This window comes from Cydia splendana, chromosome 2 (genome assembly GCF_910591565.1).
Source record: "Cydia splendana chromosome 2, ilCydSple1.2, whole genome shotgun sequence".
Taxonomy (NCBI): Eukaryota; Metazoa; Arthropoda; class Insecta; order Lepidoptera; family Tortricidae; genus Cydia; species Cydia splendana.
The window spans coordinates 12951713-12970857 of NC_085961.1; the positions used below are offsets into that span (position 1 = coordinate 12951713).

Consider the following 19145-nt stretch of genomic DNA (forward strand, 5'->3'; position numbering starts at 1 on the left):
AACCAGGGTTTGGTTCTTTGCAGAGTGACTCCTGCTCGAGGGAAGGGAGCGCTCCGCCAGAAGTCTTAGCAGCTTCCAGTGCGGTGAGCTAAATTTACAATTGTTTCGTTTCTTCTCTAGCGGCCTATAAAGGGCATCGGCTAATATAACCTTTTCTCGGTTTACAGGAGCCGGGAATTTAAATTAAATTTAAATTAAATTTATTTCATCATTTCAAAAGCTTGGAAGTCAATTTATGAATGTTGTTTGGGAGACCTCCTGGATCGAGGAATTAAGCATCCCATCTGCCTCTGCCACGTCGTCTTGGTACCACGTGCGCGGCCCCTGAGCTCTACATCTCCGCTCAGCTTCGAGCCTTCTCGGGGAAACCAGCCTGACACCCCGCAGCGTCTGAGGAAGGTTTTCATCCTGAGGTCGGTCCTTTCCATGTTTTAATTTTTGTAGGGCATCAGCACCAGCTGTAAAGTGTAGAGTGAATTTAAAACTATGAGCAACCATTAAAGTAGCATAAAGAAATTTGAAAATCCTGGTACATCGAATTTAGTGTTACAATAATTTAGTTCTTAAATAAGTAGAATTCTGTGTGAAGCTTTATTCTGGACCTATTAAGCGGCCCCGCCGTCCACTGAGCTAAATTCTACCATTAGGTGTCGTCAAATCAAGTTAGAGGTTCACACAGAGGTCATAAGTTTAGATTAAGCCACTAACATTGCATAGGCAAGATTTTAGTAACAAATAAAGTTCCTTAAATATAAATTTGTTCGCTTTTTATCTCCCAAAATAAGGTTCCTCCAGCAAGCAATTTTTGACACCACATTTTTACTAATTAAGTTAATTTTATTTTCTGTGCTAACGTGCTATGCTTTATTGAACAAGCCGGAGCTTTGCAATCTTATTTACCTTTTAAAATAGCACGTTTCACTGGCGCCCAACGTGGGGGGTATTGTAACGTAGTATATTTTTCTAAATTTATATTAAGTATTATTGAGATGATTCATAATTAAAAGAAAAATACTTTTTCGTATTGCAACGTTTTTAACAGTGTCCGAAACAAACTATATTAATTGCACTTATTTGCATAATCTGTTGCATTCAGACGCACTTGCTTTTGTTAAATCGTGTGTTGGCGAAGTTAGAAAAGGCGAATTTAACAATTAATTTCGAGAAATCTAAGTTTTTCAGGCAGTCCATAAAATACCTCGGTTACGTCGTGGACGAGTTCGGGTTGCGTACTGATCCTGATAAGGTTTCTGCCGTTCTAAACTTCCCCACACCGACGAACGCACGTGACGTAAGGGCATTCTTAGGAACGTGTTCTTGGTATCGACGGTTTATCCGAAATTTTGCATCTATAGCCGCTCCTTTGAATAAACTTACGTCACAGGGCAAGAAGGCGCCACCATTCGAATGGTCTGCAGAAGCAGAGGAAGCATTTAAAATTTTGAAGAACGCTCTAGTGACGGCACCCATTTTGGCGGTACCGGATTTTAAAAAAGAATTTTCTGTACATTGTGATGGCTCTTCGTACGGAATTGGTGGAATGCTTTCTCAGACCATCGAGGGTGTTGAGCATCCGATCGCATACGTTAGCCGCGCCCTAAACAAAAGTGAGCGCAATTACAGCGCCACGGAAAGGGAGGCTCTTGCGGTTATATTTTCAGTGGAGAAATTTCAGGCGTATTTAGGCTCACGTAAGTTTAAAGTAATCACGGATCACGCGTCACTCAAATGGTTCATGAATCTTGAAAACCCGTCAGGGAGGTTAGCTCGTTGGGGTTGCAGACTGTCTCAATTCGACTTTGAGATTGAGCACAGAAAGGGATCGCTTAACGTTGTGCCTGACGCACTGTCAAGACTTATGCAAGTAGACGCAATAAACGTGACGAATGATGACGCTGAGCCAGATGAGTGGTATGATAAGATCCTCAATGGTTGTAGATCTTTTCCCGCGAATTTTCCAAATTTTTGTTTAAAGGACGGGAAACTTTTTAGACTTTCTAAGTCAAAGTACAATCTGTTGCGAGAGTTCGATTGGAAGGAAGTGGTGAAGAAGTGTGATCGTAAGAGAGTTTTGCAGCAAAATCATTGCGAAGCAACCGCTGCGCATTTAGGTGTTTTTAAAACTCATCGCCGGTTGGCGTTGACCTACTTTTGGCCTGGTATGTACAAGGAGGTAGTCGAGTTCGTAAAAGCGTGCGATGTCTGTGCAGCGTACAAGCATTCGCAAAAACCGACTGCAGGCCTCATGGGACAGCCAAAGGTATGTCGACGACCATGGTTGGTAGTTAGCATAGATCTTGTCGGTCCACTGCCGCGCTCTCGCGCAGGTTATACATTTTTATTTGTTGTTACATGTTGCTTTTCGAAACACACACTGCTATTTCCACTTCGCCGCGCTACTAGCGCTTTGGTGGCGAAGCATTTTGAAAACCATGTCATTTTGGAACATGGCGTTCCTGAAACCGTGATTGCAGACAATGGAACGCAATTCACGGGATCAGAGTTTAAGCAGTTATTGAAACGCTACAACGTACCTAACATTTTTTATGGCCCGCGCTATACTCCGCAGGTAAATTTAGTCGAGCGTTATAATAAAGTAGTAATGACCGCCGTAGCGTCTTACGTAAAGGACAATCACCGTACATGGGACGAAAAGCTGCACCAAATCAGGTTTGCGATAAACAGTGCAGTAAGTGAGACCACCGGGTATTCTCCTTTCTTTTTAGTGCACGCTAGGGAACCCGTCATTAACGGCTCGTTTTATAAAGATACTGATAAGCAGTATGCTGTGGGTATGCCTAGAGAGGAGTATGCAGGCGAGTTTGGTTGTATGAGAGAGATTTTTGAGCAGGTTAGGTTACGTATGCTGCAAGCACATGCAACAAATGCCAAATATTATAATTTGAGACGCCGAGAGGCGAAGTTTTCAGTAGGGGATATTGTTCACAAGCGTACTTACACGCAAAGTGACGCCTCTAAGTTTGTTATGTCAAAACTCGCACCTAAGTATGAACCGTGCAGGGTTAAAAAGGTTTTATCTCCTTTGGTTTATGAGCTTGAAAGGCTGGATGGTCACCCAATTGGGTCGTGGCATATTAAAGATTTTAAGTAGGAAATGGAAGTTAGGTTTCGAGGTGGAAGTTATCTCTGGACGCAAGACCCCGTGTCACTTTGGCTTGTCGTCTTGCCGCCAGAGTTGACAACCACTATCACCTACCTCTCATAACATAACAAAGACGGTTGAGATCGTTAGTAGTGTTAAATATTCGGAAAATATTTAATTCACAAATTTTGTTCGGAACGTGGCGAACAGGGAAAAACTGTTTCGTTATTATTTTTTGCATGGGCGATGAATGTTTGAGTCTGTTAGTGCGTGATGTATGTGCGGTGCGATCGAAGCTGTGCTCAGTCTCGGAGCGATATGGGGCTATAGGAATTAGTATGGTTTTAGAGTTTAGGGGAGTTATCCTTGGACGCACGATCCCTCGTCTTGTACCAGTCGTCGTGCCGCCAAGGACGACAAACTACTCACCTGCTAAGTACCTCTCAACCCCAACATCGGAGCTATCTTTAATATGACCAAATGGTAACGCATTGTTGCGCTTTGTCTGGTACTTACCATACCCGACAAACATCGAAATAGTACTTTGTTTGTTTTTTTAACTTAGTGTATTTTTTTTAAATCACGTGTCGTTAGGCGTAAGTCCTAATGATTTTTTTAGTAGTACTATTTCGCATGTTGCCGTACCTCGGTTTTGTTTAGGTATACCATATTTTGGGGGTGTTGTGCAACATGATTTTGGACGTTTCGTTTCCTCCGACAAGTCAGTCGGGGACAAACTTTTATAGGTAGAGATTGAAACTTAAGTTAGCAACTTTGATAGTTTGAAACTTAGAGTTTGTTGGATTGTTTTCCGGTTTGGATTTATGGTTGTTGGAGTCGGGTGATGGTTATTGCCTAGACTTCATCATTTTGCCCGGTCAAGAAGAGTTTATATTGATGAATGCTGAATATCGGTCCTGGCGGTTGGATTTGGCTTTCTCAGCACAACAAGCTTTTGCCGCGTTGTACTGAGAAGGCCAACGGTTTGTTCTCTGGTTCGTAAGATAAAACGGAGGTTTTTTCTATGTGTTGCGCAGAGGCCGCATAGTTTTTTTCACCTTCCGTATGTTAACGTGGGTTCGAGATTTTCCTTTTTGGTCGGTTGTTTTTAGATGCGGTTAATCCATGTTTGTGGAAACGGTAGTTTAAATTTTTTTTGGTGATATATGTATCATAGAGTCCTTAGACTCCTGAGAGTCAGAATCTCGAAGCCGCGTTAGGTTTTTGTTCAATTTGAATAGCTTGTGTAGTAGGTTAGTTTTCTTGCCTTTGGTTTGTTGTTGGTTTGGTCCAAGTCGCTGAGGACAGCGAGCGGTTCCCCTACGTTGAACCTTAAAATCGGGGAGGGGGGTATTGTAACGTAGTATATTTTTCTAAATTTATATTAAGTATTATTGAGATGATTCATAATTAAAAGAAAAATACTTTTTCGTATTGCAACGTTTTTAACAGTGTCCGAAACAAACTATATTAATTGCACTTATTTGCATAATCTGTTGCATTCAGATGCACCTCTAGATGCTTATCTGTTGCCGGGGTTGTCATACGAGTAAAAATAAATAAAACTTGAGATATTTATATTGTCACTCCAGGAAAACTTTGTATGATTTAGGTATGTTTTTTCAGATAAAAAATAATTTTGATATAAAACAAAACATAGAAATTACAGACTTACAAAGTGGCTCTGGAATGAAACAATATTAGATTTAATGATAAAAATATATTTCTTAGGCTCAGGAGTGAAATTGTCTAAACAATTCAGATAGAATTTTCGAAGGATTTGTGTCTTCAAGGGACTGCCACCCTACTTTTGTTAGGCCCTCAGGGACCTCCATATTGGAGGAGTTCATTCGAGAATGATTTGCACATTTGATTTGGGAACCCCTCTGGGGACACTCGCTCGCAAGAGCACAATTCATGGGAAGACCACACTTTCGACATGGTGGTCTGAAAGATGGAAACGGCTTGAGTCCTTCGGAAGCTCCACTGAGTGAGTACTAATTAAATTTCGTGGTGATCAACTCCACAATGGCGCGAGACGTTGTGGGTTTGTTCTTAACCAGGGTTTGGTTCTTTGCAGAGTGACTCCTGCTCGAGGGAAGGGAGCGCTCCGCCAGAAGTCTTAGCAGCTTCCAGTGCGGTGAGCTAAATTTACAATTGTTTCGTTTCTTCTCTAGCGGCCTATAAAGGGCATCGGCTAATATAACCTTTTCTCGGTTTACAGGAGCCGGGAATTTAAATTAAATTTAAATTAAATTTATTTCATCATTTCAAAAGCTTGGAAGTCAATTTATGAATGTTGTTTGGGAGACCTCCTGGATCGAGGAATTAAGCATCCCATCTGCCTCTGCCACGTCGTCTTGGTACCACGTGCGCGGCCCCTGAGCTCTACATCTCCGCTCAGCTTCGAGCCTTCTCGGGGAAACCAGCCTGACACCCCGCAGCGTCTGAGGAAGGTTTTCATCCTGAGGTCGGTCCTTTCCATGTTTTAATTTTTGTAGGGCATCAGCACCAGCTGTAAAGTGTAGAGTGAATCTAAAACTATGAGCAACCATTAAAGTAGCATAAAGAAATTTGAAAATCCTGGTACATCGAATTTAGTGTTACAATAATTTAGTTCTTAAATAAGTAGAATTCTGTGTGAAGCTTTATTCTGGACCTATTAAGCGGCCCCGCCGTCCACTGAGCTAAATTCTACCATTAGGTGTCGTCAAATCAAGTTAGAGGTTCACACAGAGGTCATAAGTTTAGATTAAGCCACTAACATTGCATAGGCAAGATTTTAGTAACAAATAAAGTTCCTTAAATATAAATTTGTTCGCTTTTTATCTCCCAAAATAAGGTTCCTCCAGCAAGCAATTTTTGACACCACATTTTTACTAATTAAGTTAATTTTATTTTCTGTGCTAACGTGCTATGCTTTATTGAACAAGCCGGAGCTTTGCAATCTTATTTACCTTTTAAAATAGCACGTTTCAATAGTATGACTATAATTATGACATATATTATTTATATGTACATGTCTCTTTATTATGTTCTTATATTTTTTTCGTGGCGCTTGCAACAAGATCACTTGCCAAAACATTGCAAGTTAGAATAAAGCATCTAATAAAAATAAACGATATCTAGCGCTCCATCAAACGCTCGCCAACTCGACTGTCAGGCTGTCACGTCACACGCCCCGTCATGCGCCATGCCACGCCGCACGCCATAATGTGACGCCGCGATGGTCCTCGCGCCGAGGGTCTTTCACGACCTTTGTCTCGTTTATTGTCCGTTTGCTGTGGCTGAATGAGGTTGCCGATGTTTCTTTTTACTCGACTAATCCAAATCCAAAAGGAAAGGTTATATGATTTTAGCTGTCTCTTAATCCTGTATTCTTAAGAGTGGTGTCTTCGGACGCCGCCATGGCGCTATTGCAGCTTGTACGAAAGGCTGAAAGGCTTGTACGGAAAGCTTGTATGTAGAATAAGTTAGATGTAAGAATGTATTTATTTTTAGTTTTTTATGGAGCGACATGTTTACCTCGGTGACAAGCTCTAAAAATAAAGAGAGAGAAAAAAAAAGAGTCCACTCTTTTTTTGATGAGTTGAATCTAATATGCCTATTGTAATGTACGAGATATCGGTCGATCCCGTTTTACAGGCTGGCAACATTTTTAACCAACTTTTAAAAAGAAGGAGATTTTACATGGAAAATATGACGAATAAAAAAATCGTAGGTCTAAAGATAAATCTTTTTATTTATGACTTTTTTTTGAGGAACAATGTGGGTTTAATCAGTGCAAGCGGAGTAAAAAACGTTCAAGTTAAGTTAATATAACAATAAAAAAATCTGTCAGAGTATTTTCATGAAACTTCCCAGTATTTTTAAGGTGGTTTTTGGGTATAAGTGGCATTAAGTACTGATTGGATAATGTTGCTAATTCCATTATAAATTCTATTTCACGCATTCAATGTTCGACTGATACGGGTGTTCTTCACCGATAGATAGGCAGTTGTTAATGACGCACAGCACAGCCGAGTCACCAATCGATTCCCATTAGGATTGACGGAGGCTCGAGCGCCGCAGACGCAAGATAATGTCACGGCCCTAGAGCGTGGTAGAATACTGGCCGGTAAGGCGGGGGCCACGGCTGAAGCGGAGGATCAAGAGCGAAATTTGACAGCAACGTTAGTTTTAACTTTTAACAAGCAGAAACGTCTGCGAACGATGCTATTAATAATGCTTAGAATAAATCTAATCTAAGCTTAATAGCAACGTTAGTTGTTTTCATTTGTAACTTGGCGTATAGTTCAAATGTGTGAGGTTGGAGGTGATACAAACTTACAGCAGTAATACTCCGGTAGCAGCGGCGCGTGCGTGGCGAGCCTCATGTTAATAATCATAGGTTTGTTGTGATTAGTGCACGTGCAGCAGCAATCCAAAAACGTACAATAATTACCTAAGTTACAGTTTTTAATAAGATACCCAACATGTCATAGCGGGCTGAGCGAAAGAGAGAAACTAATGAGATCTGTATTCAAATGTATGTAGATTTGTTATAGGTATCGTATTTTAAATCCAATGTCGTACCTACTCGCTGTGGATTCAATTACTTACCTACTTTTTTGTGTTTTTTAACATTGCTTCTTAATAGTAGTTGATAGTAGTTAGCATTCAAGCTATCCTACGATTGCTACGCCGTAGCTCGTAGCAACGTTTTTATATAGCTGTGTAACTCGCGGTCGGACAGACGTGGCCTCACACTTGTCCACGACCCTTTGTCTGGGGAACCGTCAAGCGTGAGCGGACATGTGGGTCTCTTGTCCCGGCTGCATGCTGTAATCTAGGCTGACCTATAGCCTCGTCTATCGACGCCGTTAGGAGTAAGCGTAGCGGAACTGCTATACGCATAAACAAAGATAATTCTATAAGTAAATATTAATAAATTCGGAAGACATTAAATATATTCCTATATAATGGCTTTGTAATCGATTTCTTGAACACGGTTATAACGATGCACATATAAATTACATCATGTTTCAAGTTACAGATATCTCTGTCTAGCTCGAAGTCCATCTAAACCTCACTGGTAGTGTCTGTGCGGAAAAGAAAGAGTCGTGGAATATATGGGGTCCAACATTCCACGACTCTTCTCTTTCCGAACAGACTCTATACACAGCAATTGGTCTGGTCAAATTGACATTCAGTTTAATTTTATAATAAGTTAAATAGAGCCCAAATTCAAACTTAAACTTGTGACAATAAAATTATATCTAAATGATGTCAGTCGCGCGTGCATTTCGCATACTTGTCCGTAAGTACATGTATTTACGCACGCATATACGCACAGGCAAAAGAGAACAAAATTACATAATTTAGATATGACATCATTTGATGTCCAAATGTAAGTTTGTATTGGCCTCCCGGAAGAGAATCCTTACGATTTTACTTAAAACGTCACCTTGACATGATTTTCAGTGGCTGATCCAAAGAGTATAGTAAGTGGCTATGCTGCCCCACCAGCCATAAACGCCGTAGCAGCCATTGGGAAACAAGTTTGGAGTTGGAATATATGGCGTGTGAATACCTACGGAAAAAAATTTAATGCATTTCCATGCAATTGAATGCACCAAATTGTCAGTGACAATGTATACGGCCGCTAGCGCGCCTATACTTGACGTAGTGCTTGGCGTGGGTAGTGTAGACGAACTCTACATAGCTAATACCTAAGTACTTACTGGGTTTTGTTTACGGAATTGTGGCCACTTTCGGATAAAAGGAGCGATTGGCGACCGCTGGCTCGTTGAGCGGACGACATTCGGAAGATTGCGAGTCACTTCTGGATGAGATTAACTCAGGATCGGAACAATTGGCCTACTATAAAAAGGCCTATGCTCAGCAGTGGGCATAAAGAACTGATATGATGATAATGATAAGTTTTGCTTTAGATTGTTTATAAATAAATAATAAGCGAGTTGAGACCTGTAGTAGACGTGTTGTGATATTTTAACACTTTGGAAAATGTTGAAAAATGAAAATGTTGCTGGCTGTCAATGATTAGCGATTAAATAACATTTATAAATTGGCGTCCATGTTGGGAGGCAATTAGAATTTGCTGTCACTGATCTTCTCCTAAATATGTAGCTCGATCGATTTTGATGAAATTTGGGTAACCTTCTTTATGGTTAAGATTTTCATTCGATTCCAACAAGTGGGACTGTAATTGAGTTTTGAATCATGGACTCTAAAATAGCTAATTCGACTTTCGGCCCGATTCGAACTTTAAGATACGTCAAATATTAGGTACGTCTCTTCGAACAAAAACGTCACTTTTGACACGGACTTATCTAATTCATATCGTATCTAGACGTAATATTTGACGTAAATACCTTAAAGTTGGAATTGGGCCGTTTGAATGATGTTTTCTGTATCTTTTTTGTTCCCGGTTTCTGTTATTTTACTGGTGTTACATACTGCAATCGGCGTTTTTAATCATAAACTTGAACTCTAAAACTGCAGGATCGATATTGATGACATATTGCTATACCTATACAACATATCATAGACATGTTCACGCTTTCCTGAATGAAAACGAAATTAAACGGACAAAATGTTCATCAAAGTCGATCGAGTCGTTTAAGAAGGAAGTATAAGCAGGTGATCGTCCATATAAAAAAAGAAAACGTTTTTCCACTTCTAAATATTTTCCATTCTCCATGATTTTTTAGTATTAGCGGATGGTGCTGGGCCTAAAATACGGCGTTGCGTGAACAAGAGATTTCCTTTGGCAGGATTGGTCCTTAGGACCCCAGGATGGATTTAAGAAGTGGAGCCACCGAGATATTTGATTTAAATTTTTAGGGGGGGGGGGGCTCTCAACTTGATCTTGATATCTATATCATTTAAGCTACTAGGCCAAGTTTGGTATCGTTTTCGTATAAATCGGGGATGCCGAATTCATTTCTGATATCATAATGACACCATTCCGAAGTAAAAACACATAAAATATGAAAAAATTTCATCTTTCTTTAAAATTCATTTTAATATTGTTAAATATGTAATATAAAATGTCTAACATTGTAACATTACCTACGCTTGTAATTGGGAAGGAACTGGCTCTTGAGACACAGGGAAACCTACTTTGAGAGCCAGGAACCAATGTTATGTAACAACTCAAAGTTGCAATAAAGATTATTTTATTTTATTTTTTATTTTTTTTAAATTCCTCTTCACGCTTAAACCGCTAAAATAATTTAGTTAAAATTTGGTACAGAGATAGTTTGAGTTCCAGGGAATAACATAGCCTACTTTAAATCTCAAAAATCATCCTTTAATGGTGTGAAAAGGGAGGTGGAAATTTGTATGGGGATTCAATAATCGCTGAACCGATTTAGATAAAATTTGGTATATAGATATTTTGAGTCCCCGGGAAGAACATAGAATAGATTTTATTCAAAAAAAATCTCTTAAAAGTGAAAAGGAAGGTGTAAGATTGTATGGGGAATTAATAACGGCTGAACCGATTTAGATGAAATCTATGTCTACATCTTTGATTTACTTGAAAATGATACTAAACTTGACATAGAACCTAAACTTAAACGATTATTAACATCAGAAGTCGCCGACGCTTAAAACCCCCCCACCCCCCACCTGCATCAAAAATCTGGGTGGTTCCACTTCTTAAATCCATCCTTAGGTCCTAAGGACCAATCCTGCCAAAGGAAATCTCTTGTTCATGCAACGCCGTGGTTGACCTTTTTATGCTCTGAGCACACTCAACTATATGCATGGCACAATAAAAAACTAGGTTTATAGATTTTCCTTTTTTTCAAAATTTGCAATACAAAAAATAATATATTATATAAAAAAAGCGAATCCTTTAAACCTAGAATATATTAAGCTTAAGCGATCGACATCAAAATCAAAGTGATTTGTTAAGATTTAGTTAGTGGAAAACATTTTCTCCCGAAATGGAAATTGTATGAAAAAAGTAGGTATCTATTGTCAGTAACTATACTTCCCTCTTAAGTGTTTAGTGGCAAGAGGAATTGCAAACCTGCTGCTAACTTTTTGTCTGTAGGTACATATTTACATATAGACTTACGTCTCATGTCAGGTTCTTAAAATGTAGGTAATAAATAAATCAACGATTTCTCCAATGACTTCGTTTATTGATCGTCGTATATTAGTACACTCGGACTTCGGACTACGCTACTCTACGTGAGGGTATAGGCTTACACCTACAATACATATGTACAGCGATATGAGTACAGTGAGCATCAATAGTAGCGGATGACGCCTAAAGTATCTGCCGCCCTCTAATACTTTTGAAAATGGAGATAAATAGAGTTCGTTTCTAAATTATTTGTTAATCTAATTAATCTACTATAGAGATATGTGTCCTTTTATTAAGGTTTTAGACAATGGTAGATATTTTTGACGCGTTGATCGATCGTCTATTTTTGATGTCGACTATACACAGTGCGGAAATCCAGTATAATAAAATATTTAAACTAGGGAAAATGTTAAGTCGTAAAATAAAATATGATGATATATAGATTATCTACATACATTTATATGACCATGTACCTACCTACCTATTTAATTTCTCAAATTTTACCGAGCATTTTATGATTTTTAATCGGTGATCAGGAGTAGAAAAATATTAATATCTAGCCCAAATTCTACTTATTAGGCTAGGTCTCACGCAATTATCTCATTGTTTAATTATTTAAAAGTTAAAACATAATTAAACGAATAAACACTAAATACATGGTTATCCTACATGAAGTAACTACGATACGTCAAGTGCCATCGACATGGCTGGAAATTTGACGGATCTATGACTTTGTTTATGCATATGACAATGACAAGTTATTACTCATAAATTATCAATTGCCATTAAGTTTGTAAAGAGGCTATAACTCATAGATACCGATTAGTAGAGTGACAAGGATTTTAGGATAAAATTGGTCTCAATTTAAATGACGATAAAATAAAAAACAAGTTTGTTTCCATGTAATTACGACTTCAACGAATCAATTACTGAGTTAGACAGAAATGTCCCTGATCACAGATTAAAAATCATCGTGTATAAGTACATAAGTAGGTATACCCATCTCTCTAGGTGCTGAACTAATCACTATTTCAATATGAGACGATATTGGATTTCAACAAGGTAGACCATTATTGTATAAGTTCATAATTACTCTAACGTTATTTTAGAAACACTACGTTATTTTCACAAGGTCCAAATACATATTGAAATGATGTTACGAATGTGATGTGAAAGCACCATTTAGTGCGTATAATTATCTCGATAATCTCAATATGAAATTAATAATTATCTACTACTTTAATTAATAATAATGCAAATACTGGTACCTACTGGTTTTGTTAATTAATTGAAATAAGTTATTTTTTTTTTAAAGAGGACTAACGACATAGGTAGCAATCAGGTAAGTAGGTTATTATAGTATTTGGACTAAAGTTACCCAAGTTTATGGTACGTAACACAAAACTTGATTGTTTAATGAGTTTTGCTAAAGTTTGGTAAAAATAACGTTATCGAGTATTATGCATTCACTAGATATAGTACCTATAGTATGCCTACTCATACAATTACAATAGGTACCTGTATAACTTAGATAAGTAACTAGATGATATTTTTATGGATTTAACTCGTAATTAATATATCGGCAGATCAGATAAGCAGTAGTAAGTTTTAATTTAATATTTCCTTAGTATATACACAGTTTTAAGGTTTTATGTATATTGTATCCCCTTGAAATACAATAAATTTAATACTAGAACATTCATTGAATTAAAGTTATTATTATGAAGCATAAATATACACGCGAATATTCGATAACTTCGGCATAAAACTCTGGTAAAACTACTATACCTAACACTTTATTTACAAAACAGCGTTACACGCCACATCTGAACACTCTTTCGTATACTACAGTCGAGAAAACTCCCATATATTTTAAATGGTAAGTACATATTTACCGCCGAAACCATTTTTAGAGGGGACCTTTATCGTATAGTCGACGATATTTGGTGAAACCGATAGTTTTCCTATGTTTTCCATTCAAAATTGTCCCATCTTACTTTTGCGAAATCACTAAGAACTCCTTGATAAATGATAACAATTTCGAGTATAACTTCGGAGAAAATGTCTCTTTATGATTAGAAGGATATTTTTTTTTTAATTATAACCATCTGACTAATTTATCTAATCATAAGGTTCATTCTGTACTTATTATATTTGCTCTTGTTTTGAACTTGGTCGCCGTTGCAAAGATTTAACTATAATTATCAAAAGTTTCACAGATGATAATGTTGATTGAAAGCAAGCAAAATTGTATCTTTATTTTATGACTGTTAAGGTATTAGACGCTAATTAGGTACGTTATGTTGACGTAAATACTTTTGCGAACATCGTATACTCCTTACACTTTAATCTAAGTTAGCTTGAGAATAGATACTAAAGTTAGATAAACGTAGAATGTACCTATTTGCATTTAGTCTGAATATAACATCCTTGGTGATAGCTTTTAACTAATATGATCGAACTAAACTTAAATCGGCTTGAGCAAACTAACGCCACACCACATTCTTTTTTACTGTTGACCACATATTTCTTGTCGTAAAGTAGGTATAATTTTACTAAGTAAGCATAATGTTCACATATAATCACAAGTCCTCAATCAGCACTTCACAGCACTGTCCAATGCGGGTACCCCTAGTCCGAGAACTCCGTGTTGGTGTTATCGGAGCGCGGCGAGGTCCCAGGCGAGGGCACGGGCATCTGTCTGCCGTACATCAGCTCCGCCGGCGGCATAAAGCCCGACAGGTACTCCGGCGGCGGCCGGATCACTGTCGGCAGGTAGCCTGTCCCACTGTACGGCGGCGTCAGGAACCTCCGAGAAGGTGAAAATTTAAAACTCTGATTCGACAGTGGCGAGAAAGCAGATTTTGACTGATAGTTCTGCATATAAGGAGGAGATTCTTGCGTCATATTGTAAGCGTTTGTAGGTGGCTCAGTTCCATTTATCATCATTTCCATGGCGGCGACGACATTCCCTTTGCAGCGCGACAGGATTGCTTCGATCTCCTGTCGACTCTTTCTTGGAAAAACTTTGATAAGAACGTCAACGGGGGATTTCTGGAAAGAGGGCGAGCAGTCGTCGGACTGTTCAGGTAATGACTCTTTCCTCTCTCGTCTGAACATTTTGTATTTGAAATCGGGGCTCTCCCACTTGTCATCGTCTTCCTTTTTGACTGGCGTCGGGTCTTCTGTTCTGGGTGCCTTCATGGAGAGGTTTTCGGGGGTGAGGGAGGTCTCAGACTGGTCCTCGAGTTCTTCTTCAACGTTGAGCTCGTGGTCGGAAGGCGAGCGCGGGGGAGGGGTGGCAAGCGGCGGGGTTTGCGGCGGAGACTTGGAGTCGGGCTGCTGGTCTGTGGGGGGCGAAGGGCTGGAGCACACCTCTGTGATCCGCGCACGCTTCTGAGCTGTTGGCAAAGAAAAACTTTCTGTTAGATACGTCAAACTGACAGACTTATTTTCAGGATATCCCTATAACCTATAAACACAAGGGTTTGTGTTCTCTCTGACTAGTGATGACGAAATGTCATTAAGTTTAACTGTTATCCGAAATATCAGTGGGTACGACGTAACCAGACGAACTTACGTAGTCTGACTCTTCAGAACAAAGACCGTTAAAACACAATCCTCCCCTTTATTTTCGCCTTGCATGGCTAACAATATGAGTACATATGTTAAATCTCATTGCTCACAATATCGCCAAATCGCGGCGCACTACAGTCGCGCACTCAGTCGCGTCCACTCGCGCGCACCGGTTTAATGGCCACCATTGTTTTACAGGAGGTGGGAAGGGGGGCCGATCGGTTAGTTTAGCGGAAAACCAGTATTGAAGAATTCATTAAAATATTGGGAAAAGTTGAAGACGTTTTACTAATTAATTCTGTATGAGCAGAATTGAGCAAGTGGGTGCGTAATATTGACTTTTTTGAGGTAGGTAGTTACCTAATGTTTTACCTACCTAGTAGTTTTTTAGTAGCAGTAACGTTTATCATAAGTTGAAAGTTTAATTTTGAAACAGGGGATATCATTGATCGTAGATTATGACTTGGGTAAACACACACATCTGGTTTATGTACTTACAGATCTTGTGCTACATTATGACACCAGGTGCACATTACGTAACTACGTCGAAAATTTAAAGGGCCATAATATGTAGTGTAAAACGTTGTAGGTACGGTACAATAGGCAATTTGCAATTCGTAAAACACTCCCTTCGGTCGTGTTTTAAAATTCGACACTCGATGCGAATTTCCTATTTTTCGCACTCGTATCGTAATAATAACTATTATGTCATGCCAAACTTTATCAACCGTGTACCTGCTCCATTCAAACGATTATGATATTTTATGATAACTGCTTACTAGTAAGCAATCATAGTAGGTTAAGAAGAACCGTAACTACACCACTTTTTGAAAATTAATTAACACATATCTAACTAGGTACAGAAAGATGATAGGCTTTCACTTCTTTTTGACATAAAGATGCTTTTTTCAAACTTTTAAACCCACAGCTACCTGATCCGCCGCTTAAAATAACATTATTAAATTCAAATTCAATCTACCAATTTACATAACATCTCAATAAAACGTAATCGAGACGCGAGCAACTGTTTGATTGTTCGCATTCAGCAAACGAACGAACACTGAACAAAAAGAAACGAAAAAAAACCTTTTCATGAGCACAAAGAACGCCCCCACGGATTTCATTAAAATAATACGCAGTGGTTAGTACAAATAAGATTCACAAAGGAAACACTGGTTTTTGAATCGCTATGTGAAGAAATGAGTTCTTAATACTGATGTCTACTTTACTTTCTGTAGCTATTATGCAAATACATAAATACAGTTTTCGACATAAAGAAATAAAGCATCACAAAGCCTCAATTCGACAACCAATTCAATTCTTTCTTCCCGATTATACCTACTAGATGTTCGCGTGGCGCTCAATTTATTCCCTAGGATCTAGAGTAGGTGATCGAGCGTGTGCAATCAGTACATTTCCAATACAATATTCATATATTAGGTACCTATTAATGCATTCGAAATTTAATTGCGGTAGGTACCATCAGAGATGCAGCTTCTTGCCTTTTTGCATTTTTGCGCGAACACAACAGAACTGATAATCACATCAATTATAAAATGTTAAGCCGTTGTGAACAAAGGACATAAAATGCTGCGTGAAACAGAACAGCAGTATGGTATGCAGCAGCAGCAATGCAATAAACTGTAGCGGCGTATATCACGCGACAATGGAGGAGATTTACGACGTGGCCCCGAGGGTGTTTCTGGCACAGCACACGCGGCGGCGCGGCGGTGGATGAAGTGGTAGTACCTACCTATTGTCAACGCTTACACTACTACAAGACTAACTTACCACTAGTTGTTGCTCTACTACTCACAATATAGTACAGTACAGTACTCACCGTACTGTACTGTACTAATAGTATTGTTGTTGTACTTACGTTCTATTTGTCAAGGACCTCAAAGAAAACGAAGCACTACATGCAGTTGCGAATGCAGTTTACATCAGCTTTAGTAGGTAACAGTAGCTGCGTTGGCCCATACTTAGATGCCTGACTGATATAATACCTATACCTAACACCTGTAGGTAGATATGTCCTACTGACTGAGCACAGCCTCACAAGTTGCTCCACCACTCGTGATGAAGATGATGACTTAGGTTACATATAATTTATTACCTAATAATAACCTTTTCAAGCTTATTAGATCCGAATATTAGTAAGCATTATACGATCAATATGCATCGAACAGTAATTAGATTACTGAGTAATGACCGGTACCGCGACGGCTGCGCGGTGTTCTGCATAATTTACGGACTTGTTCCCGCCGCCGCCCGCTCCGCGCTATTGACGCGCCAGTGTATTGTAAACTGGAATTATTGCCGCGTGCAGTGGACGCGATTCAATTGTTTGTGGCTGTGAATCCCGTATAGTCTCTTTGGTCTAATTATCATCGAGTATTGACAGTAATGCATTGATCTTTGGTTAAGTGGAGAGCAAACATACCTACGTATAAAGATCAAAATGCTATGAGGGAGGCAAATAATTAAGTAACGAGCAGTTGATTTAGCGTTTCAAATCAAGCTTGCGAAATACAAAACACAGCCAACTAAACACTTGACAATTTATCAGTGGCGTCTTGACTGCACTAACCGAAAATTTGCGACAGGAAAGCACATTTATTTTTATTGAATCCGTAAAATAAATATTTCGTTTTTGGAGCAGACTGCATCAAAGGCGATTGCGTTAAAAGCTAAACGGCGGAAGGAAAAAAAGCAAAAACAAAATGAAAAAAGTTAATAGCTTTAAAGTAAAATAACTGTGGAATAACTGAATTGAGAAAAGCTAATTAGTGGGCAGCGGGCTTCGTTCCATGGGGCGACTTAATGCCTAAATAACTCTTATATTTATTTAACTCTCGAGATCTATGGGGTTCCTACAACGCCGCATTACACCGACCATTTTGGTCAGATTCCTTACAACCCTAGTTTTCAAATGTAGAGCTAGAATCAGGGAGTAAAATAACTTCATGCTTATTAAATATAAATAACTACGTGCTCTATGTTAGACTATGTACTTGTATATGTATATGCTCGAACCAAATGCTGTTTGAATCGGTACAGAAATCTCTTCTAATCCAACATTATCAGTCGAACCTAAATATACAAGTAGTTGTTTGACGGCCCTTAGCAAGTAAATCTAAATCTAATCTTATTGAACTTTTACCTCGCTTTAAAAGTATATCGAAATAAAATAACATTCCTGAAACTCCAAAATAAAATGGAAAATCAATTAGTTAGAAGTTCATAAAACAACCCCCAAAAGTGACTTAACCCCTAATTCCCTTCCGTCCATTCTCGAGTGATTAGCGATACGACAATACCGCCCCAGCCCCTGGACCAATTGTTGGTGACACCTATTATTTAATACTTGACAACGCAAGCCATTTACAACCTTAAAATTGTTTACGCATGGTCGAAATTTCGTCCGCGTAAAAGTTTAAAGTTGTGACTCCAGCGGAGAAACTTTGAATCGGCGGGTGGTAACAATAAAACCAATTGTTGGGTACCTATTAGAAAACTAGCTTGAACCAATTTGGACTTTAATGTACTAACTCAGAAGTGTTTTTTGAATGTGTAGAATGGCGTAGTCGGGGTTATGCATTCGATTGAGGAATTAGTATTCTATTACAATGCAATCATACGGTGGCTTGTTGGTAGGGTTGGCAAATTAATTATTAAATTCCCAGTTTTTTATTTCTATAGGATTACAAAATGCATAAAGGTTGTTTTTTTTTGTAAAATACAATTAAATAGTATACACATTAATAGTCATTTAATAAGTTATATTTACATAGACATACCTATTCAACTTATAACGAATAATCAATATTGCTAGTGCAATTATTCTGAAGCAATACTTATGGAATTTATTTTTATTGCTACTGACCGTTGATATTTTCCCACGCTTGTTTCCAAAAACTGGTAAGTATTATTTTTACAAGCCAGAATAGGAAAAACTGTGGGACCCACTATCTCAAAAAAGTAGGTATTACCTACCTACATATATTTATTAATTATACCCATGTATATGTAGTTTGGTGCTTTTCATAAAAGTTTAGGAAAGGACGCTATTACCGTGTTTGCAATTGTATTGGTCAAACGTGTTAATGAAGCATGTAAAATAAAACCATTGCAAAACACTGCGGGCGGATCTCTATATCCACTAAGTAATTTAATTTGGATCTGTATTGAGCTCGAGCCAACCCTAACTATAGGGCTGTCGCAAAGCCACTGTATTTAATATAGGGCGAGCGCATCACAATAAACAAATAATCGTAATAAACAGACGTATCCTTTCATTTGAATATCTGCCCTTTATTAATTCTATCAAAAAGGGTGCTTCACGTCGTGGTGTTTGTCAATATT

General features: G+C 38.5%; 2 protein-coding genes across 2 annotated transcripts in view; both read right to left on the minus strand.

The window, feature by feature from the left end:
- LOC134804495 (uncharacterized) overlaps positions 1–19145 on the minus strand; it is a 148626-nt gene that overhangs the window by 12460 nt on the left and 117021 nt on the right. The window lies entirely within an intron of this gene.
- LOC134800974 (doublesex- and mab-3-related transcription factor A2) overlaps positions 12858–19145 on the minus strand; it is a 28826-nt gene continuing 22538 nt past the window's right edge. Inside the window, exon 6 of the mRNA XM_063773487.1 lies at positions 12858–14605. Within this exon, the coding sequence (XP_063629557.1) occupies positions 13836–14605 (770 nt within the window). The 3' untranslated portion in view covers positions 12858–13835. The remainder of the gene's footprint in view (positions 14606–19145) is intronic.